The 24,429-nt window shown below is 39.8% G+C and overlaps 3 protein-coding genes across 5 annotated transcripts; 1 reads left to right on the top strand and 2 right to left on the bottom strand.

Annotated features, from left to right (window-relative positions):
- The first annotated feature begins 511 nt into the window (after window positions 1-511).
- Window positions 512-16,580, top strand: LOC131227333 (uncharacterized). Of its 3 annotated transcripts, XR_009162206.1 has the most exons (11): window positions 512-1,023; window positions 3,773-3,867; window positions 8,559-8,684; window positions 8,778-8,860; window positions 10,786-10,919; window positions 11,982-12,031; window positions 12,139-12,231; window positions 12,675-12,766; window positions 14,534-14,640; window positions 14,727-14,891; window positions 16,268-16,580. XR_009162206.1 is itself a non-coding variant. In XM_058223118.1 (10 exons), the coding sequence occupies exons 1-10, from the start codon at window positions 799-801 to the stop codon at window positions 14,760-14,762; spliced, it is 1,041 nt and encodes a 346-aa protein (XP_058079101.1). In that variant the 5' UTR covers window positions 512-798; the 3' UTR covers window positions 14,763-15,028. The 3 variants fall into 3 exon arrangements, 2 of the variants coding, with proteins under 2 accessions (XP_058079101.1, XP_058079102.1); XM_058223118.1 differs by lacking the exon at window positions 16,268-16,580 and having other exon boundaries at window positions 14,727-15,028; XM_058223119.1 differs by lacking the exons at window positions 3,773-3,867; window positions 16,268-16,580 and having other exon boundaries at window positions 771-1,023; window positions 14,727-15,028.
- LOC131228052 (glutathione transferase GST 23-like) lies at window positions 16,188-17,675 on the bottom strand. The gene is made up of 2 exons (XM_058223882.1): window positions 17,139-17,675; window positions 16,188-16,535 (listed from the first exon to the last, which is right to left on the bottom strand). The coding sequence occupies exons 1-2, from the start codon at window positions 17,451-17,453 to the stop codon at window positions 16,188-16,190; spliced, it is 663 nt and encodes a 220-aa protein (XP_058079865.1). The 5' UTR covers window positions 17,454-17,675.
- A 3,386-nt stretch (window positions 17,676-21,061) lies between these two features.
- Window positions 21,062-24,163, bottom strand: LOC131227334 (glutathione transferase GST 23-like). Its single transcript, XM_058223120.1, has 2 exons — window positions 23,777-24,163; window positions 21,062-21,538 (listed from the first exon to the last, which is right to left on the bottom strand). Exons 1-2 carry the CDS (start codon window positions 24,089-24,091, stop codon window positions 21,185-21,187), a joined length of 669 nt encoding a protein of 222 aa, XP_058079103.1. The 5' UTR covers window positions 24,092-24,163; the 3' UTR covers window positions 21,062-21,184.
- Between the last annotated feature and the right edge of the window lie 266 nt (window positions 24,164-24,429).

The raw sequence follows: 24,429 nt of genomic DNA, 5'->3' as shown, positions 1-24,429 counted from the left end.
TTCATAAGGTCAAACGGACCTGGACGAACGTAAAAAACAACCATTAGCTTTTGATCCAAATATTCTGTCGCCCCTAAAAAATTTTCAACGGTAGGCGTTCAATTTTCAATGTTTCCTGTAGTGTGGTCCACTTGAGCTTCGGATACAATTTCATTATTGGTTACGTCGTAAAATGACCTGGTAGAACGGATGAACGGAGTGGATAAGACACATACATCATGGTGGGCCCCACAGAGTTTAATGCAATCCACTTTGGAAACTCGTATCTTAAAACCCGGGAACGGATAAAAAGAAAAAAAGAGAGAAAGTTTGATACACTGGGTGAGTGTGGTGGATGATACGCAGGCACTTAAAATTTACTTTGAAATTACGTACATGACAAACAGGTAGTCACATTAAACAGTCGAAGTTATGGATGGCCAGAGCAGATGATTCATGAACGAAAATTTAAGCATATTTGATTATCCCACAGTCAGATTAATGGGTATTTATTGGACGGTTAAAATAAAAAAATCCAATGGTCCTGTTTCAACAAATAAGTGCCTGCAAAACAGAGGTTAGGATTGTTCAAAAAACCTGATCACGAGCCTCAGAGACAGCTAAATTTACAATATAATCGGTTTTATTTGAGTTAATATATGCCACGTATACAATTTCCAGGTGCATGCGTATCAAGCGTCATACGAAGCCCGAGCATCATATATCTCCTAAAAAAATAAAAATAAAAATCCAAGCGTTTCTCTCTTCCTCCCCCCAAAACCCATCGTCTTCTGTCTATCTCACCAATTCCCATTTCTCATGTCTTTGATAATTCCATCAGCATCTGTTCTTCTTCCATGGGCATGGAAGCTTCCAGAACTCCCATTCCGATCTCATCTCCACCGTCCGTATCGACACTTCATCTCCCGCAGCTTCTCCAATGGAGCAAAGAGATTTCCAAGTCCACTCCTCAGGAGAGAAATTCCCAGGCTTCGATGCTCCGAATCCACCGAAAGTTCTTCTGATGAAAGCGCATCAGAAAAGGTATAGATTTCTTCATTCCCTATTTTCCTCTTCTTTAAAAACGACTCGCTGTGACGGGAAGCTAGATGGGGCCCACCGTGATGCTTGTGAGAAATCCACCCCGTCCATCTGTTTTGATAGATCATGTTAGGAAATGGGTACTTGAGTCGCATGACAGACAAAAAGTAGGTAAGGAGATGCCTACCGTTGAAATCACCCTGGCTCCACCCTGATGTTTGTATGCCATCCATACCGTTCATAATCTCAATCCTATTGGGATGAACTGAAAAAAAAAGAGCCTGATCCAAAACTTCTCTGTCCCTACGAAAGTTTCAACGGTGGATGTTCAATCCTCACTGTCGCCTGTCGTGCGTCCCACTTGAGTTTTGGATCTGCCTCATTTTTGGGCCCAGATGCTGACATGTTCTGGAAAAACGGATGAACGGTGTAGATTTCTCACAAACATCACGGTGAGCCCCACCTAGCTTACCATAGGTTGCAGGAAATCTGCCCCTACGCTGGAGCGAGTTCTTTGTTTGGACTGTGTTACTTTGCATGTGGGGCCCATCTTATGGCGATCTGAATCGTCTGTATTTTGAGACACATGTTGGATGGGGGATACCCACAAAATCTCCCATATTGGAATGTCCTAACCGCTCGATTTCACTCCCATTAAACATCGAATGTTGGTTGCAAATTTGTAAGTGCCCATGCTCATCGGTTGGATACGATTGTATGATTTGCAATGCTGAACTGGGATTTTTATGTACAGCCTGAGAAACCATACACATGGGGCCCGCCTTCTGGCAATCCAATTTTTTTACACGGTGGGACCCATATTGGATGAGAGATGCTTGTTAAATCTCCTATCTTGGATGATCTAACCGCCCATTTGGGCTCCTGTTAAGCATGGACCCTTGAATGTGAAAATTGCTCATCTGCATTTAATGGAAAGGATCATAGGAAATACAATGCCGGAGTGAGATTTTGTTCAGCTTGACAAACCACATTTGTGGCCCACCTTCCAGCTATCCAGATTGTTTGTATGGTGGGAGCCATGTAAGATGGGGGATTCCCATAAAATCTCCCCATCGGATGATCCTAACTGCTCGGTTTGGCTCCCATCAAACATGGACCCTTGGTTGTAAATTTGCAACTGTTCATTTTCATCAGATGGATTGAGAATTCTAATTGATTTTTTAAATTTTGATAATGGGAATGCTGTGGATAAAAATCCAGTATTTTTCAATGGAATAAGTAAAGGAACAGTGTGCAATTTTTGGATGACGACAAGCATCTTGATTCAGATACTGGAGTGAGCTTTTGTTTGGCCTGACAAACTATACATTGGAGGCCAACCTTCTGGTGATCCTTCTGGATGCGAGATACCCATCAAATCTCTCATGTTGGATGATCATGACCGCCCAATTTGGCTCCTGTTGAAAATGGACCCTCACTGTGATTTTACATTGGATGGGTAGGATCATCTGACAGGAAGATGTTGAGGCATAGTCCGTCTCATGATGTGGCCAACTGCTTATGTGACCATAAGGTAGGTCCCGCCAGTACAATTGGTGGGTTGAGAGAAGAAGAAGAAGAAGAACAGGCAGGATTGAGCATAGTATAGTAATGGTACTTTTCTTTGTCAAGGAAATTGACAATGATTGGCCTGAATTACCAGTGTTTTCATTGGGACTAGCAGTCATAGTGGTGGGGCCCACCTTTCTTTGGTCCAGAATGTTCAGATGGTGGGCTGAACTGTGGATGGGTGATGCTGCACAATTATCGTCCATTATACAAGCCTAGCTATCCAGTGATTGGCCTGCAAATGGAAGGTTAGAAGGCAAAAATATAGCTGATAATCCAGGTGCAACAGCAAAAAAATAAAATAAAATAAAATGATCAGATGGTGGGGTTTGTTCCACTGTCCATCCTCTGTGGAGCCCAGAAGATGTATGACCTGGACTATTGAAAGATGGGCACTTTATCTACAGAATGTTTTACCTGCATCAAATACTGCCAAATGATCATGCTTAATGCCTGGTTTCTTATAAACTACCTCAATTGGTGGTTTGCCTTGGCACATTCAATCCTGCATATGTGGTGGTTAGGACTGTTTTTCAATAAGCATCTAATGGTGAACCGGCAAAGGTCCAAAATGACAGCAAGTTGGCGATCCTTGCCATCTGAGTGGTGACCTGTTAACAGACGGTGGGAACAGAAATGATCAACACTCATGGTTTACAGGCTAGTCCAAGTCACATCAACTCTGCTGAGTCGACCAGCTGTTGGTCGTAACCTGTGCAAGTATCAATATAACTTGACACAGCCTGTATTTATGTTTATCCACCGACTTTTCTGTTGCAAAGCAGTAATGGCCGAGTCACATGTTCAACTCACTATTAGAAGGGTCAGAATCAGCAGATAATGGGTTTTTACCGCACCCCCTTGGGATATATCAACAACTCAGTAGTCAGTAATTCATCGAGTGAATATGTTGAAATATTGGTATCCAATACGTAGATAACATGTCCTTTTATCAATATAATTCCCCAAAAGTTCATTTCCCTGTTTCTCTATATTTATTTAGATATGATAAGGCCAAGTTATATCACGCTGCGTTAGTTGACTCATTTTCAGTCTTGGCTGAGTCAGACACCAACACTGAGCCATTAAATCTTGCAGAGTTGCAGTTCACTTATGGCCATCAGATACCATGGTGTCCCAATGCCCTGATACATTTACACTTGCTTTTATTAATATTTTGCAGAAATTGGAGATCAAGCAATGGGAATTTCTCCAATCATGGGATGTTCCATGGGATTGGAAGGTTACTTTATATGTGATGTTGCCATACTTGCTGAGGTGATTCCTTGCGTCTTTCTTAGATATCCATCCATGCATATCTTCTTCTTTTTTTCCTTTCTCAAAAGCAATGGAAATTTGATTGATGGAGCGCCGAGAAGGTGCAGGAAACAACAACTCACTTAAACAAAAGAAAGATTACAAGGCTTTAAGATATCGATGCAAGAGGCCCACTTTGCCAAACAAGATTTATCCTTACAAAAGACTTGGCTTACAAAGTTGGTTATATCGTTGAAGCATCTACCCTTCCTTTCCTCCTAAACTGTCGAAAGGATAGCCATCATTGCCAACCTCCACTCAGCCCTCTCCTTCCTGCTATTAACCTCATGCCAAGGAAAAAGTAAATTTGCCATTGTGATTTGTGTCCAGCATTACCCAAATCACACTTAGAGAGTTGAGGAGGTTGGGCCACACTGTGCGAGTGAAGGGGCAATGAATAAATAAATGGTGCACTAATTCAACATCTCCCGTACACAACACACACACATGTTGGTATGACAATTGGTCCTTTTTGAAGACTACCAAGGGTTAAAACCTGGTTCCTCCCAATGAAACATGCTAATGTCGAAGCTTTAACAAGGGCCATTGCTCTTTTTTCATGGTAGATCTTCCTTTGGAAGGGGCCAAATTTATGTGGTCCAATGGTCGCCAGGAACCTAAGTTATCCAGACTGGACATATTTCTAGTTTATGAGCCTTGGATAGAGAAGTTTCCATTGTCTTCACACCGGGCCTTCCTAGAATAGCATCAGATCAGATCACTGCCCCATAATTCTTGATATGAGGCTGACAATTGGGGTCCAAGACCTTTTAGGTTCGAGGCCTCGTGGCTGGAGATAGAAGGATTCCAACAGTTGGTGGTGGAACGGTGGAGCTCGTTTGAGGTGGAAGGATATGCAGGCTTCAGGATCTCCAAGAAGCTCAAATTGCTGAAAGAAAAGATTAATATTTGGAAGGAGGTAATGGCTAAGCGAGAGGTGGAGTTCAATTTGATTTTGGACCAAGTTCATGAGCTTGATGTTTTAAAAGAGAGGATTTATCTCTCGAACAAAGGAAAGTGAGAGATTTTTTTTTTTTGCTAGATACGAACAAAGGGCTAGAGAAGAGGGGATCAGATGGGGACAAAGATCGAGGGCAATATGGCTCAAGGAAGGAGAGAAGAACACACGATTTTTTCACAATATGGCTAGCAAGCGGGCACGTGCAAATAGAATTTCCAGTATCTTATTAGAGGGGAATCGGGAAACAGACAAGGACAAGGTCTTTGAGGCTATAGTCCAATTCAATGAGAACTTCCTCTCTAGGGAGCATTGGGAAAGGCCAAGATTAGATAATCTACAATTTCAGTCTCTATCTTTTGAAGATGCTCTCTTGTGTGAATTGGAAATTTCGGAAGATGAAGTAAAAGCATCGTTGCATTCGTTGTGTGGGGAGAAAGCTCCAAGGCCGGATGGTTTTCTGATGTTCTTCTTTAAGAAGTTTGGTCATTACTCAAGAAGGATATTATGGATTTTATATTGGATTTCTATGAGAGAGGCATGCTTTCCGTTAGTGCGACGTTTTTGGCTCTTATCCCTAAAATAGAGGGGGCAGAGGAACTTAAAGATTTCAAACCTATTAGTTTAATAAGGGGACCTTATAAGATCTTGGTGAAAATCTTTGCTTTGAGATTTAGAAACGTGCTTGGGAAGGTTATTTCTCAGAACCAAGGAGTGTTTATTGGAGGTAGACAAATTCTAGATAGCGCTGTCATCGCCCATGAGTGCATTCATGCAAGGCACAGGGATGGAAAATCTGGTATTGTTTGCAAATTGGACATCGAGTAGGCTTATGACCATGTTGATTGGAAAAAGTTGGATTATATGTTAGAGATGATAAAGGCTTCTTTAAAGCCTCGAGAAGCCTTAGGCAGGGGGATCCGCTATCTCCAAATCTTTTTGTTGTTGTGGGAGAATTGTTTAGCAAAATGCTTTCAAAGGCTGTGGAGAACGGTTTGTTTAGTGGCTTCGGGGAGGCTACAAATATGGTCTCTTGCTCTCATCTTTAGTATGTGGATGATACTCTCCTATTCTGCGATGCAGATATGATATCGGTGGATAATCTCCGCAAAGTTATAGTGTGTTTCGAAGTAGTTTTGGAGCTGAAGATTAATGTTGAAAAGTTTGAATTGTTGGGAATTCATGTGGATAGGGCGCGACCTTATCTCTTTGGCTAGATGTTTTGGATGTAAAGCAGGAGATTTTCCGTCGACATACTTAGGCCTCCCGTTATGCATTGGTAAGCCTCCCACTCATCTGTGGAATAAGGTTATTGAAAAGATTGAGAGGAAGCTTGCTAGTTGGAGTGCTCGCCATCTCTCTTATGGCGGTCGTCTAACGCTCTTGAAGACAACTTTTGCTAACATGCCGATTTACTTATTGTCGTTATTCAAATGTCATAAATCGGTTCTCAAAGGATTGGAAAAGCGAGTAGTTCAATTTCTCCTCACATGATTCCTCATAAATTAATTAATCATCGTCATCATTTAAGCCTTATGCCGGTTTGGCTCCGAGATAGGGAGAATGTGGAGGGAGTTAATTGCTAATAAATATGAGTGCATCGAGGTGGATGGTCGGTCAGGCGATCCCCTCTTTATAGAGCTTCGTCAATGTGGAAGGCAATTGAACAGTTGGTACAAAAGGAATCTCTTTCTCTCTCGGCAATGGTCATAACATGAGGTTTTGGGTTGATACTTGGTGTGGAGATACAACTTTGCAAGATTTATATCCGAGTTTCGCAAGGATTGCTCCCGACAGATTTATCAGTGTAGTTGACTGTTATTCCACTAGCGGCGCCTCCTCAGCTTGGAGTCGTCCCTGTCACAGAAATCTGATAGATGTAAAAACTGAAGATCTATGGATTTGCTTGCCTTGCTTCAAAAGAGTATGCCTTCAAGTTAGAATCAAGACTCTATTGTTTGGAATGATCATTGCTCGGGAATCTTTTCAGTGAAGTCTTTTTACGATATGATATATAAATCTTCTATTTCTTGCGCCGTTCCCCATCATTTTCATCATTGGTTTTACGGTGCCCCTCCTTGTGTTTGGTGTTTGTTCGGTTGGTGGGAAGGAGAAGAATTCTTACTATTGATAATCTTCAAAGACGATCTCTCATCTTGCCGAATGTGTGTTTGATGTGTATGCAGGATGCGGGGTCTATTGATCACCATTTCATCCATTGCCTGTTTGTGAGGAAGATTTGGGATCATTTCTTGTTATCTTTACGCGCCGTGTGGGTGATGCCTAAGGCGGTTGAGGATCTCCTTTTTGCATGGCACAAGGGAGGTTCAGGAAAGGTTGGAAGAGCTATTTGGAGAATGCATATTATGGCTATTTTGTGGGCAGTTTGGGGAGCTAGGAATGCTTGCTGCTTTCATAAGGATCCAGCTTCAGTTGAAAATGTTATTTGTTGGATCAAAGACCTCACTTTTGAGTGGGGGGCCTTTGTAAAGCTTTCCTAGGACTGTTGGAGGCTTTTCTTCCATTTTTCTTTGTGGTTTTGTATTCTTTCATGCCTTTGGTGCGCTTTTCAATAATGTTGTTATCTCTAAAAAAATAAAAAACTCATGCACCATCCACCGTGGGGCCCACAGTTATGACAGTCTAGCTTGAAGTGTAACCCATGTTCAGTAGGAAAAGTGTGCCTGTCTATGATCCTTGATACATTCTCTGCCATTGAAAGAATTATAATTCCTCTTGAAGAAAGAGTTTTACAAGGACAATTCATATTATATCAGCTCTTCTCAGTGAAATTTTGGTCAAATTATCAGCCAAACTAGGACAACAATAGCTGTCATGCAGCAGCCGCACATAGCATTGCTCCATAGTAACAGGGTGAGGTGGTATTGGTATAAACTGGTATACCAGCCATTACAAAAAACCATGTTCATAGATAATTCTCACTATGTTTTCGTCAGTTACAAAACAAGGTAGCTGTTTTTAACCAATGTATAGTGATCATTAGTCATGTTGATAGCTGATATTTAAATGAGAATGAGAAAAGTGCATGATATAGACTATTGTCAGTTTGCTTCTGCTATTACTAAGAAATATTCTTTAAAACAAGTTCACCTTGAAGTCGAAATTGTTGGAAATGATCTCTATTCTGCCTTTTATTCTTCAATTTTGCTCAAGTGTAAGATCTTTGTCAGACATCCATATTTGGATCTCCTTTTGCATTCAAATTCCCAATTTCAGACATCCATACTTGGAGATCAGAGTTAAAGTCAGCTTAGCATCTTGTAGAGTGGTGGCATAAGTGTGTATTGTTCTATAGTGGGTCCGGGCCTGTTATTTGTATGACGGGGCCTGCTCCATGTCGTACTCTATTTTTATTCTTCTTAATAAAAGCTTTGATTACTTTTCAAAACATTAAAAAAGAAGAAGCTTGCACTCTAATAGAAATAATATTAGCTCTCAGGTAACTATTACGAATTGATCAATGCATTTCTGATTTGCTATAACTTTACCAGATTCTGTGTCCAACAATATGTTACTGGGTCAAAGACTCAAAATATTCTAGATATAAAAAGTTGATTCATTTGATCAGGGAATTTATGGTGTTGAGTCTCAAGTCCATGTTGTCTAATGTTAAGATGTTGAACAATTTGATGTAAATGTCGTATATAGAAAGGATTTAAGGATATCTTCTCAGCATTGTTTTCGCAGGGATTGCCGGAACAACAGGATTTACAAGAGCACTGCAACCTGATTTTCAAAATCTGCAGCCTCACTTACAGAACCCTGATGAAGTCTCGATGCGATTGTTTATTGATCAATTGTATGTCATCTTCACCTTATGCTCGATTTCTTTGGTGATGTAATTGTGTATCTTGCATGCTTGTTTACTAATGCAGTTCACTTCTGTCTGTAGACTGAAAACAGTGGCCAAGCTTTCAATTTTGTATGTGCTTGTCAGTCCTTATCGACCATTACCGGATGATGTCTTCTCTTACAGTTTGTATACTTTTCTTGCTTCATTGAGCTCCTTGCAGCTCTGATTAGGTTATGGAAATATGGACTTCTTTCTTACGAAGCCTGGTTTAGTAGTTGTCGTAAACTGTAACTGCAGTTCTCAAGGACTACGGCCTCCCATTAGTTTTTGAATTAGGGGGATCATGAATGCATGACTTTTCAAGGTTGGGGCCCTTGCTTACTGCCAATAGGGGCTGCAGTCCTCATGAACTACCTTTTACAGTCTACTGATTACTAGGCTTCTGTTTATTCTATGAAGACTTCTCTTTCACTTCATGTTCCATCATAGCTATTACCAGTTATTGGGTTTTTGCAACTATCAAAATTAAAAGAATTACGACGAACCTTGATCCCAGATATGGATAGTATCCTCCATGCCCCAAAGATCTACCTGACTGGGAGATGTTAACCATCCAATCTCTGGCCTTTTTCAGTTGAATGTGGACCTTTGTCATATTTCCTTTCTTAGCCATCTATTTGCTGGCCACCAATCGATGGGTCTGGACTGTCCCATCACTGGTATTTTTAGGGCATGGCCATTTCAGTGCACAACCTATCAAATCCAAGGTATGGATCATTGAACTATGATCCTCTCTTATACAAACTAAGGATCTGAGGATGCGATACATGTCCTTGGGTCGTGGATCATATCTCCACTTAATATTATCCTATCGAGGCTATAGCTGGACTTGTTCTACAATTTTGCTTGGATGCTCATTTCTCTCCTATCAAAGAAGATGGTTGCCACATCTAAGGGGTCATATGGATGCCTGTAAACTTCTTAAGTGATAATCAAATTACAAGTATGAAGTGTTTACAGCCTATCCTGTTTGGCTTTAAGCTATAATTTGTTTATAGGTAAACAATTGTTTATGTTTATATAACTTGTAAATTGTTTACAACCTATAATTAGGTATCATGCATGATAAAGCTTGGAGTGATAAATCCTCTAAAAATCATCAAATGACATATAAGGTTTTCATTTAAATTGGATTATTGGGATAAGCTCAACTCAATAAAAGCCTATCATCGATCTTTATGCTAAACTAATCATTTGATGGGCCACAAAAATGGGCCCTATGATTCAAATTCCCTTTTGTGATGAGAAACTATTGAATATAAAGAATTAACTATAAATCAACAAAATAAATAGCAACTAGTGGGTTTGAACATGTCCTTAGTAATCCTAATAGAAAACAACTCTAAATAATGTTATAAAGGAAAATTTTATACTGGAATACTCTTCTCCGTTATAGATTTTTTCTTTAGAACATTATTTAGAGTTGTTTTCTATTTGGATTACTGAAAACATATTTTTAAACCTATTAGTTTCTATTAATTTAATGTTGGTTTATAGTTAATTGTTTCTATTCAATTGTTTCTCCTCACAAAAGGAAATTTGAATTAGTAAGTTCACCTTTGTGGCCCATCAAATGATTGGTTTAGTGTAAGTATCGGCCATAGGTTTTATTGAGTTGAGCTTATCTCAATGATTCAATTTAAATGAAGACTTTATATTTCATTTGATGATTTTTAAAGGATTTACAACTCCAAGCTCTTTCGTGCGAGAATACTTAATTATAGGTTGTAAACAATTTACAAGTTATCCCAACATAGACAATTGTTTAATTGTAAATATATTATATGTTAAAGTCAAATAGGACAGGTTGTAAACACTTTACACCTATAATCCGATCATAACTTAAGAGTTTTACGGGCATCCAAATGACCCTTGAAGATCCAATTTATTAGAAGAGGATGATTACGAGCACTGAAGTAATGTAGAATACACACTTCAAGCTCAGAATATCTATCAGTTATGAAGTTACTGATTCAGAGATATTCTACAAGGCAGTACTTCATAGGTCATCAGTTGATTATGGATTCTTTATGTATGTGTTTAACAGGATGGGGCCAACCATTTAATCTTCAGCGTGGTTGGATTGTATGGAGTGGTGGGGGTTTAATAATTGCTTCAAGTGCTGTTTATCTCGTGAAGGCTTTCATATCTGGTTCAAGTGCTGGCCAGATGCAAAATGAGGTTGATTCTACTTCCCCTAGTTCCTACACTACCTAACATGGTTTATTGTGATGTCATGGGTTGCAGGCATGAGCATGCATGCTTTTGATGAAAATGTTTAAATTGGTCTTTCATTACCATCTGATGGATCCAATATGTCAAATTTGTTCCATTTTGCAGTCTTCATATGCAAGAAGTTGCTGACTTAAGGCATCCAATCTAGTGATTGAGATATATTAATTGTTTTTGCCAGTTTTTAAAACTCAGACCAGACACTGACCTGCTTTCATGGGTGGTTTGGTCCAACTGGACATACCTACTCTGGTCCTCCTTGACCTGGAAATATGTTTAATCTAAAATCATAAAAATAGAAGGAATTAACACAATTTTCTGTTAGCTCCTGGGGTTAGTGCCTTTTGATTTTTGAGTTGAGGTCATGGGTTTGAGATTTGACTGATCTAGTTGTGCCGTTTTCACAAAACAATTAGCCACATGTGCATATGCACGTACAGGTGTGTTGTGTGCGTGTGAGTGCACATGTGTGTGTGTTGGTGGAGAGAGAATTTTCACCCTTTCATGTGCAGGCCACACTTGTAATTTTTCTTTTAATTATACCAGCCCTGTTATTTCCTATGGTGTGGCCCACCTGATGGGTGGATTGGGCTGAATTTTGCACAAGGTGATCCTTGTGGTGGGGCTGACCTGTTGGATGGGTTGGATATTTTGCACACACAACAGGTTGAAACTTATCTGCTAATTGGACACAAGCATTATATATGTATGTATGTATGTATGTATGTAAGTGTGCATGCGCTTGTATATGACATTTTATAGGGATTGAATGCAGAATAAAAAGTTCAGTTAGTTACTTGTATTTTTGATACTTTTAAGAGAGTTTCTTGGACATCTTCTCAACCATGTTTCTATACTTGCAAGTTGCAACCATTCTTGTCTTCTTGGTTAATCAAGCTATCCATTCTTCTAATATGAGCTAGTAAATTTCCTTCCTTTTACAAGTTATTCAGCACTTTCTTTTTTCTCAAACCTTATATTGTTACACCTTTCATCTTTCTCCTGTTGCAGGCAGAGTCTTTAGTGCGCTTGTTGCCGCTTTTTGGCCAATCAAACACCAGGTTTTTATGTTGAGCTGAAATGTTATAATAATGGCAGATAATTCCAATTAAAGATTGTGGCATCACAAGATCAATGATTTTGATGATGTCTAAATTTCATTGTTCAGCACTGTTTTTCTACTTGGCATCTTAGGAGTTCTTGCACCAGTTTGTGAAGAAACAATTTATCGAGGTTTTCTGATGACATCTCTGACAAAATGGTGGGCTCCTACTCCTTTTGCAGTCCACTTTGAATACGTGGCTTCACATGAGGGACATGAGTAGTGTCATGATGCTCTAGTCTGTACAAGTGGAACCTATGGTTCAGTGATTCAGGCTGTTGATTATGATGGGCCCCATTGTGGATGGGGGAATGCCCCAACAATCACTGAGATCGCAATATCCTGACCCTTAAATCTGTGGCTCACATGTGGAAGGTTGGGGGGATATGAAAAAACAGCAGCGTTGCAGAGAAAAGGCCAAAGAAAGGATCTTCCAATTAGGATGATTTTTGTGCATTCATCATCCATGATTGGGTGATCAAATGAATGGTTTGGAGAGCTCTACTTAAACGGACTAGAAGCAACAGGACCCAATTATTCCTCTGTTCAAAAAACAAGTTGCATGGTATTTCACTGTTACTATATGTTGCTTAAATTGTCAGGTTACCTATGCCCGCATCAGTGGTTGTAAGTTCTGCTGTTTTTACTCTTGCACATCAATCTCCTGGGAAATTTTTAGAGATATTCATCTTTGGTAAGGTTTATCCTTCTCTAATTTAAATGCTCTCTCTCTCTCCCTCTCCCTCTCCCTCTCTCTATATCTTTCTCTGTGTGTGTGTGTGTGTGTGGAAAATAGACAAAACATAGTCACTAAATACTCTTGACCTTCACTGTATGCTCTCAGAAGCTGTGTCTTCCATTTTTCTACTCGTTTTTGATGTGGGTCTTTTTCATGCTATGTTCATGCAAGTGTTTTTGCTTGAACATCTATTTTGTTTCTAAAGATAATCAATTCAAGAGAAAAGTTAAGATGCCGTCTAGGACACCCTAGGAATGTGAGTGGAGTCTTTGTCCACTGCCCGACATGTGAAAGATGACAGGGGTTTGAACTCTTTCGCATTCATATTTTGCCATCTGCATTTTGCGTGATCTCTATGATGTTTCCAATGCCTTGCTTAAAAAATGCAGCCATGTAGGGCCTATTCCATGTCACTCTCATTTGGTGCGTGCATCTAACAGGCTCCAATTCTACATTTACACCTAAAACCCAAGCACCTGTGCAAGATTTTGGCATGTACCTTGTAATTGCCCTGGCCCAAATATCAAGTGACTCCGTGCACCACCTGCTGTGGAAAAAATGGATGTTTACTAATAAACTACACTCTATTATACAAGTGTGGCCCTGCTGATGAGCATTGTTTGAAATATCGGTATCGCGTTACGTATCGCATCCTTGGGATAAAAATACTTGATGGTTTTCACACGGGTCATATCGTTTGTATCGGGTAATTTATCTCACTTTTTGGGAAACATGGGGAAACATTGGGAAAATGGTTGAATTTTTCAATGAAACTTCAGGGATTGTTAAAAAAGACCTTAATCCACACTTTTTAATCATAACATCTCAAAAAAGAAGTGTACATAATAGGTTTCCTTTTTATAGGGTCCTAAGCTATGCGCTGTTTGACTGAACTAATGCAATTATATTCAAATTGAATGCATAGCATTTAGAGTGTTTGTGATGATCATTTCATCAAAAGCTGCTAAATACTTCGAAATTAGTCTCAATTGACAACTGTTATTTTAATAAAAAAAATTATATTAATTTTTAGTTAAAAAATGTTTTTTATTTTCCGAAAATTAACAAGGACTTAACAAATCAGTAGATCAGCCCTCAGCCCTCATGTATGCTTGATTCCATGTTAGGAGTGCAACATTGCAAGCAATTTGAGAGAAATTGGGGAAATTTCTATTTTTCCCCAATTTTCCCCAAATTGGACCATCTACATTCAAATTTCGAAATTAGAGTGTTTGTGATGACCATTTCATCAAATATTCCCAAATTCTTAGAAATTTGTGTCAATTGACAACTGGTTGAAGGAAAATTTTGAAAAAAAAATATAGAGAACATGAAGAACCAATGGATATTGAAATCAAAGTTCCAACTCCATGATTTTTCATGCAAAACATGAAGAACAAATGGGTTATAACCATTTGACACTGATTTAAGATAATTTCAACAAAAAAAAAGGGATCGGAAATTTAAAATGCTCATCGGATCGAACATGTGGGATATATCGGCACTACCTGTGCGTTTTGCATCACACAGGTGGGATACAAAGTACATTATGGGATATATCGGAAGATATCGTTGTTATTTAAAACATTGCTAATGAGTGTACCAGTCTGATTATTGAGCTAAGTCATGTAAATGGCGGGACTACCTTTTATTTAAAATTGTGGCTATTTTCGATGCTTCATCTCCATTCTTACATATGCCATGTTGCCCTTGCCTCTACAGGAATGGTATTGGGACTAGTGTATGCTAAGACGCGGAACCTTCTCACTCCAATAACCATGCATGCATGCTGGAACTTGGGCGTTGTCCTCACGCTTACTTTTCTTCAAGTAAGTGATTTGCCAATATTACCAGAGAATTCCCATTACTTTGTCACTGTTATCGATGCCCACACGGAAATTCAACTCACCTATAGGGGCAAGGGTACGAAATCCAAAAATATATCCTATGATTGAAGAAGGTGCTGATGCAGCAGCAAGTCTCCCGTTCTCGCATTCTATATTCTTCAAGTCTTCATCTCTGCCTGACCTTCCATCTTTCGAACAAAAGCATGCTCTCTATCTGATCTATATGAACAGAGGTATGCTTTACTTCCAGTAAAAAAAGAAGAACAAAAGTTGTTTTCATTATGTTCATAAATGAGTTTTCTTTCGATATGTAGAAATTACAAGTGGCGTTTTCTGTCATTCTATGTGATTCATTGTCATTTCATTGGAAGCTGTCTTTCTCAGTTTCTGTAGTTAATGGTTGGTGCGCTTATAGCATTTGAAATCCATTTCTGATCGTTACCTCTTTAGGCTCGTTTAGATATCTATAAAAAGTCGCTTTAGTGGGATGCTTGTCCTCTCATATATAAAGCGGGATAATTTCATTTGTGTCTAGAACTTTACCCAATCACAATCCGGGGCGGATTAAACAGGGGGAAAAAAAAAGAAGAAAAAAGAAAAGAAAAAAATCCTCCCTGCTGTGATCCAGAAATCCATGATGCTTCTAAGGGTTAGCAGAAAATAATCTCCCCCACCAAACAAGATTTGGCCCCACTTTTGATGGGGTATGCTCTAAAATCAGATCCATTGGTTGATCCTGACCCCAGCTTAATGGACAGTGGCTTGTTGAATTTGGAAAGCCATCCATTTGATGGCACAAATCAGACATTTAGGATCATCTGTTCAATATACTCTTTGGAGTTTGCCTTTCAATCAAGCTACATGTGTGCATGTGAATATTCGTTCTCTACCAAAAGAGTATCAAATAACTTGCCCTCCTCTCTGTCAATAGCTAGCCAGTGTATGTTCTGCAGAACCTGTGAATGTTTGCATTTTAGTTTGTTTGATGTATCAATAAATGAATTCAGATTGCACCTGTTGCTGTGCCTCAGTGGTAGACTGTCAGCAGTTTCAACATGAGGTCACAGGTTTAAGCATCCATTGTGGTGTGAGTGCGTGAATGAGTCTAGGGAGCATGGACAGTTGGTGCTTGCAAAATCTTCTACCCTTTAAGGACAGTTGGTGGGAATCTATACCCATTTCAAAAAATGAATTTTCAAGTCCATTTTGAAATGGGTTTTCTGATCTTGGGAATACCAGGTCCATAGACACTGAGTCCACACCGAGCAGGTCACCTGCTCCAGCTGCAATCCTAGATGAGGTTAATTTTTAATTTGGTTGGTAAACTTCTCAATGATAATATAGCTATGCTTATTAAGATATACTATAACAAGAAATACATAGAAAAATCAAAATCTCAAGAGAAAACCAGTTGTTAAACTTCAATGCTTTCTCACAGAAGAGAAGCTAGCTATGAGTCCAGATTCATACCTTGCATGTACATGAACTTTTACAAAAGAAAACTTAGACACCCATATGCATTTTTAGACTCACTTCATGCAACTGAGGCGACGTGCACGGAATTTTTCAACCATTTTATCATGAAGTGGCAAGTTGTTTCTAATGACAGGAAAATCCAAGTAATTCTCAATCCATGCTGACAGTAATGGATATCTCGCCTCAACGATTATCTTCTGATCAATGATTTCTTCAAGGACTTTGACCATGTTTGCCATCCAGCCGAGCAAAATATCTGCAAATCCAATCGTTGCCCCGCTGAAAAATTTCTTTCCGATGAGCGCCTCTTCTAAGGGTTTCAGGCTCTCTATGGCTGGAGCAATTGCTTCTTCTCGTTCCTTCCCTTGGGTGATAAAAACTTGCCAAATGGCTGCCAAACACTGTAATATAACATGATGTTAAAAACATGGTAAGAATTATTATTATTATTATTATTATTATTATTATTATTATTATTATTTAATTTTATAGTATGTTCCATGCAAGATGATGGGCCATGAGACGTTGAGCAGCGACAATGGCTTATATTGTAGAAACCCAAATCATATAACCCATCAGAGCCATAGCGAACAATCGCCCGGTTGGAGATGAAGCAACCTCAAAAGTTCGCAGTCATATCTTAGTGTGAACAATGCATCTTTGAATCTCGTTAGGGGTTGTTTGGATGTCTGCAAAATCTAACTAATTGAAAAACGTTAAATGCATGTGATTTACACCATGTGTTTGGACTGGCGAAAATTGCTGTAAGAGTATTTCCATTCTGGAAAGTGTTTACACAAAAACAATCCCAAGGCTCTAATGGGCCACATAAACCCCATGTGATCGATTTGTTAACTAAACAATGATAAAGCAACCAATGGATCCGACGGTTTAGATTTAGATCTCGACGTGCACCATACATCTGTGGGGCCCCTCATGGTGCTTGTTACATTATTTACAAGGGACAAGAAAGGCCTAGTGGATAATCAAGATGGATTGCTTACCTTTTCATCTCCTAATTTAGCTAGGAACTGCGCAGTAGCTCTTTCGTAAGGGTCGACCGGCAAAATGGGATTGTCTTTCCAAATTTCATCAATATATTCAAGAATGATCAGCGATTCGACAATCGGTTCGCCGTTGTGGACGAGGACCGGTATCTTGTTGTGTATTGGGTTGTACTCAAGAAGCTGAGAGCTTTTGTTGGAGAGATCTTCTTCTATGTATTCGAATTCAATTCCTTTCAGTTTCAATGCCAATATGATTCTGAGAGTGAAAGGGCTCGACCATACACCAAACAGCTTCACATCTCCTTTAGCCATGCCTGCAATGATAGAATGGTTTAGCTGGTCTCCTTTTTTATTTACTAGTTTAGTGATAGAATGCTTTAGCTGGTTTCCTTTTTATTTTAGTAGTTTGGTGAGAGAGAGGGAGGGAGTAGGTCTCAAGTCCAACCGATTGGACCAAAGTACTGTCCAACGAGTGGATAACATCCAATCTATTAGTGCATGTGACATCCAAACCTTTCAATAGGTTGGTCCAACCATGAGGATCTCTTAAGCAAATAAATAAATAAATAAATAAATAAAATCATCCCTACCTACTTATCAGGTGGGCCACATATAAAACTTTTAACCATTAATAAATAACAAAAAAATGAAGGGTGGTGCACTTGATGAGTAGAAGTAAGGCCAACGTATAGTTTTCAAAATATCATATGAGCATAAGTTACAAGTTGTGGCCCAACTAGTTGGACTTCAGACCTCTCTCTCTCTCTCACACCCATGTATCCCACCGGTTTTGTGGGCACCAGACCTGAAGAAGCCATTTAGAGTCTAGTGCATTGACCGGCGCAGGTGGGCCCACCATAATATATGTGTTTTATCCATGCCGTCCACATGTTTTTGCTAATCATTTTAGTACAAGAGACCAAAATAGAAGAATATTCAAAGCTCAAGCGCACCACGCCACAAGAAACAATGATCCCATTATGATTATGTTGGGCTCACCATGATGTATGTGTTTTGTCCATGCCATCCATCCATTCAAGTCTTTGAGACCTTATTAACAGGTTAGATGACAAACAAACATCACTGTCGGCTCTACGAATGTTTCAACGGTGGATATCATTATCTTCATTTTTTTGTGGTGTGGTCCACTTAAGCTTTGGATATGCTTCTGTTTTGGGTTTATGCCTTAAAATGAACTGAAAAAATAGATGGATGGTGTGGATAAAACACATACGTCAAAGTGGGTCCTAACCTTATCTAAAGGGTGGTAGGCACCTCACTGCATAATCAGCATCCTATCTATCACTTTATCTAAAAGCCATTATAAAACCAGCCCCAACCATGATTCAAGACAAGCACAAGGGGACACTTACCCTCCAAACCGTTTCCATTGCTATGGTCCCTCTGTATCAGGGGTGGGCCTGATTTTTGAGACCCAGGTCTAAATTTTAGTATGGCATCTAATGATTTGGATGGATGGCAAATAAACATTACTCTGGTTTTAAGAAGTTTTTTATGGTAGGCGTTCAATCACTATTGTTTCCTGTGGTAATTTTTGGAATAACGCTCTAAAATGATCAGAAAAAATGGATGAACGGTGTGGATATATAAACATGTATCAAGCTGGATCTACGGTCACAGCCTAACTAAATCAAGTGTTTCAAAGCAGCATTGATGACGGAGACTTTAGGTTACTAGTTTTAAAAATGGACGACCTTATTGATGATGGAAACTTCTTGGGTTAGGTGTTTTAAAAATGTACCACTTTAACCTATGCCGCAACCAGAGTCACCTGTTTTCGTTAGAATGGCCCACTTGAATTAACTGGGCTGATTTTTGGGCCCTACGGTTAAAATGGAATGACTTATAAGGTGATTGGGGTGGATTTCACTTACACATCACGGTGAGTCTCACTTCTATTGGCCGTACCTCAAGACTATTGATAAGGTCAGCATACTGGGCGCAGGAGACCACTTGGCTCCTGGCAACCGACCATAAATTAAGAAATTTACAGTGGGTGCGTGACTAGCGCAAGTAGGTCCCACCGTGATGTGTATGTGAAATTAGAGCTGGCACGGGTTGACTTGACTCCGACTTGTTCAGATCCGAGTCGATCCAAATCGAGTGGATGGGTTGATCCGAATCGAGTTGACTTTGTCCAATCCAAAATCAAACCAAATCGAGTTTGAGTTACCCAGTAATTCGACTCGAGTCAATCCAAAATCCAACTTAATACTGATTCAACTCGAACCGAAACTCGACTCATATATATATATATTAAAAAACCTAGGTTTTGAGTTGACAGAGAGGTTACAATTCAAGCAAGTGAATCTAGATTTTGAGTTATGATTTTAGCCTGTTCATACCTGCTACGCTCGACCCGACTCGTTGCCGACTTGACCCAACTCGGTACTTGTGACTAGGTTGGACTCGGTCTGGATTAGTCTAGACCAAACCCAGATACGGATCAGGTCAGGCATGCTGGACTCAGTACTGAGTTGGATCGAGTCTGGGTCAGGCCTATTTTAAAACCGAATCAAGTCAGATCAGCCCTAACTTTGTCCGACTCGACTCAATGCCCAACTCTATATGAAATTCAATTCCATACATTTGATGTGTCTGCCCATGGTAGGCCTATGTCAAAAAAAATCAGCCCTATCCATCATTTAGGTGGGTCACATGAGTGAAAAGTGTGAAGGGGGACACCCACCTTCCAAACTATTTCCTTTTTGTGTGGCCCACTTGAATCATGGATAGGGATGATTTTGGATTATGGGCTTAAATTTTAGTGCAGCATGTAATGGTTGGAGTAAATTTCATATAATCATCACAGTAGGCCCTCGAAAAAGAAAAGTGTCGACCTTTTTCATCAAGTTGTTTCCTTTCGTGTGGCCCACAAAATCACATTTCAGCCTAATGTTCCGACCCTAATTCTAATTTGGGATTACTCATTTAATGGTTGGAATGGATTTTTGGTAAACATTTCAATGAGCCATGTAAAATCAAGGGTGTATGTCCCTCTTCCAACTATTTTCATGCGGACCATAACAAATATTACAAAGCTTTAGTTATCGAGTGCTAGTTAAGTGGTTGCTTAGTAGTCAAACACATGTGAGAAGACAATAGCAATCTAGCTGATCTGATACTCTTTTTTTTTTCTTTTTTAATAATGATTTTTAGTTCTAATTGTTATAAGACGGGCTAGATAGACAATGTATATCGTGGTTATTCTACAAGGTAATTGAATGAGAGATATTGGACATAGACCCATGGGCCCACTTGTGGGCAGTCACTAATATGTGAGTTCCATGCAAGTTTTTCTTCATGTACTCTCTTTTCATTTTTTATTGAAAGTTGAATTTTCCAGCAATCTGTGTCCCAGAGAGAAAATAGGGAGAAAGCGAGCTTAATATCCAATCTATCCATCTAACCTACTCTTATAGAATCAGAAGGGTGATCAAATCTCTGCTTCTTTAATGGTTAGGTGGACTACTCGATGTGCACCATTTATTTTTTGCTTTTGTGAATGTCTCAAGATTGTATAGACTGTAAGATCTTGTAGACCCACTCATCTAGGTCGTCTTTCATTAGTGAAGAAGAAAATTCTGTGTTATGTCCCATGGAGTACTGTCATCGAACGTTAGCAAGTAATACATGGAGATTTGGCGCTTCCATATCTTCTGCCATTTAAAGACAATTAGCTGGAATCTATGCCCATTTTGAAAATTGAATTTTCAAAAGTTCATTTTGAAATGGGTTTTCTGATCTTGGGAACACCGGACCCATAGACACCGAGTCCATGCCAAGAAGGCCGCTTGCTCAGCTACAATCGTAGATGAGGTTGATTTTTAATTTGATTGGTAAGCTCCTCAATCAAACTACAGCCATGCTTATAACAAGAATTACATAGAAAAATCAAAATCTCAAGAGAAAACCTGTTATTAAACTTCAATGCTTTCTCACTGAAGAGAAGCTAGCCATGACTCCAGATTCATACCTTACATGGATATGAACTCTATCAACTTGGACACCCATATGCAGTTTTAGACTCGCTTCACGTAACTTAGGCGACGGCTGCGGAATTTTTCAACCATTTTATCATGACGAGGCAAGTTGTTTTGAATGATTGGAAAATGCAAGTAATTCTCAATCCATGCTGACAAAAATGGAAATTTTGCCTCATTGATTATCCTCGTATTAATGATTTCTTCAAAGACTCGGACCATGTTCACCATCGAGCTGAGTGAAATATCTGTGAATCCAATCGTCGCCCCATCGAAAAATTTCTTTCCGTCGAGCGCCTCTTCTAATGGTTTTAGGCTCTCTATGGCTGGAGGAATTGCTTCTTCTTGTTCCTTCCCATCAGCTATAAAAACACGCCAAACGGCTTCTAGACACTGTAGTATAACACGAAGAATTCTTAAAACAATGTAAGAATGAAAAAGAAAATAAAAGAAGAGTAATATTGTCTATGCAAGATGTTGAATAGCGATAGCGACGACAATGGGCCATATTGTATAAACCAAAATTATTGCACGGTCGGAGATGAAGCAACCGTAAGAATTCTATAAGGTGGGCCTTATTGATCGATGGTCTAGATTGCCCTAAAGGTTGGATAGTGTGATCGGGAGCATTGTGAATCTCATTGAGTGTTGTTTGGATGCCCCCAAAATCCAACTAGTTGAAATTAACACTCTACATTAATATGATTTACAACCCTGGCGGGCCGGATTGGGTCCTTTGCTTAGAGTCTTGAAAGTGTAGTAAGCAGTCATTAGAGTCCAACGGTCATTTCTTTTCAAATTCATAACACCACCTTTTTAATTCATAATAACAATTTACTTGTATTTGAGGTCTTGAACACACCCAAATTAGAGAAACATGAAAGAATGAAATAGCTTACCTCAAGCATCAAAATGAGCCCTTGTGGAATTTGGAGCCTAGGCGTATTGCACCCTAGGACTTCCCTAAGGCTCTTATGGGCCACATAAACAATCCCATGTGATTGATTCATGATTAATCAATGATCAAGCAACCATTGGATACAACGGTTCAGATTTAGATCTCGACGCACACCACACATCTGTACCGCCCATCATGGTGCATGTTACTTTCTTTACAAGTAGAGCTTGGCATCGAGTCGAGTTGGACCAAGTTAGGGCTGACCCTGGTTTTGAAATAGAGCTGACCTGAACTCGACCTGACTCAGTGAGTCCAGCATGCCCGGCCCGATCCAAGTCCTGGTCTAGCTTGGACTAATCCGGACCGAGTCCAAACTGGTCACATGTACCGAGTTGGGTTGGGTACAACAGTATCCATGGGCTGAAATCACAACTCAAACCCTAGGTGCACTTCCAGAATTACAGCCTCTCCATCAACTATGCGGCATCTCATATCTAAAACATCGTATTTGAATTTTTTTTTATATAGGAGGAAATGGTACTATGAGGTCAACCTCATGGGAACTTCTGATGAGGTCAAGCTGTGTGGGCCTTACCGTGATGTGTGTTGAAAATCTACATTATGTATTTGATAGGTCCCATTTAGGTTATATGATATGCCAAAAATCACCCGTATACAGAACTTAGGTGGGCCATACCATCTAAAACCATGTGAAGACATACCTAAAACATATAAAAGTACTTGGTGGGGCCCTGAGTTTTGGATGCGGCTGAAACTTGGTCTTACCCCTATCCAGTTGGGACACACACAATGGATGGTTTGGATTCATGAAATACATCTCGGTGGGCCCAATAAATGATTATGAATGTTTTAATGGGAGGGTAAGCCCTCTAAACTATTGTATATGGTGTGGCCCACCCAATACATAGATTGGCTTGATTTTTATGCCTGTTGGCCACCATGGAATGGTGCATCCAATTGATGGTGTAGATGTTCAACACACATCAAGGTGGGGCCCACATAGCTCAACCTCATGGGAAGTACCATTTTCCTACACATACACACACATATCAATTTGGATTTTGAGTCGAGTCGAGTTATTGGGTGACCCGAAGTCTACTCATTTTAGTTTGGATTGGACAAAGTCTACTCGGATCGGATCGAGTCGGGTTTGCACAAGTCGGAATAGTCGAGTTTGCCGAGTTGAGTCTCACACACACACACACACATGAGTCGAGTCAATGTCGAGTTGGATTTTGAGTTGAGTCGAGTTATTGGGTGACCCGAAGTAAACTCGTTTTAGTTTGGATTGGACAAAGTCTACTCGAGTTTGCTGAGTTGAGTCACACACACACACACACGAGTCGAATCAGTATCGAGTTGGATTTTGAGTCGAGTCGAGTTACTGGGTGACCCAAAGTCGACTCGTTTTAGTTTGGATTGGACAAAGTCTACTTGGATCGGATTGAGTCGGGTCTGCACGAGTCAGACTAGTCGAGTTTGCCGAGTTGAGTCGTCCCATACCCATCTCTATTTACAAGGCACCAAAAAGGCCCAGTAGATAATTAAGATGGATCCTTACTCATTCTCCGGTGGTAGACTCTTGGGAGCTTCAACACCCGCTCGAGAGTTGAGTATCCATAGTTGGTGAAATCCCACTACAGAGTGAGTGTGTGGGGGTGTGTGTGCGTGTGTAAAAAAACAAAAAAAAAACAGAAGGATGGATTGCCTACCTTTTCGTCTCCTAATTTAGCTAGGAACCGCGCCGTAGCTCTTTCGTAAGGGTCGACCGGCAAAATGGGATTGTCTTTCCAAATTTCATCAATATATTCAAGAATGACCAGCGATTCGACAATCGGTTTGCCGTTGTGGACGAGGACCGGTATCTTCTTGTGTATTGGGTTGTACTCAAGAAGCTGAGAGCTTTTGTTGGAGAGATCTTCTTCTATGTATTCAAATTCAATTCCTTTCAGTTTCAATGCCAAAATGATTCTGAGACTGAAAGGCCTCGACCATACACCAAACAGCTTCACATCTCCTTTAGCCATGGCTTCAATGATAGAATGCTTTAGCTGCTCTCCTTTTTATTTACTAGTTTGGTGTTTGATTGTATTTTTCTAATATTTTTTTCTTCTATTGTTGACTAGCAGGAGCGTTCTTGTCGGATTAATAAGCTGTGATCAAAGAGGTGGGGCCCACATGATATATATATCACATCCAACACTTTCATCAGATGGGTGGCTTCAACAATCCCCTGCCTCAAAATTCAGCTTGATACAAAACTCAGGTGGGAGGGGATGCCCACCCTTGATTATCATTGAGGCCCACCTAAGCCACGACATAACTAAATCTCACGTGGACCATATTGACTCCTGGAGTCTGTGCT

Source organism: Magnolia sinica, chromosome 15 (assembly GCF_029962835.1).
Source record: "Magnolia sinica isolate HGM2019 chromosome 15, MsV1, whole genome shotgun sequence".
Taxonomy (NCBI): Eukaryota; Viridiplantae; Streptophyta; class Magnoliopsida; order Magnoliales; family Magnoliaceae; genus Magnolia; species Magnolia sinica.
This window is presented reverse-complemented; position numbering and strand designations above follow the sequence as displayed.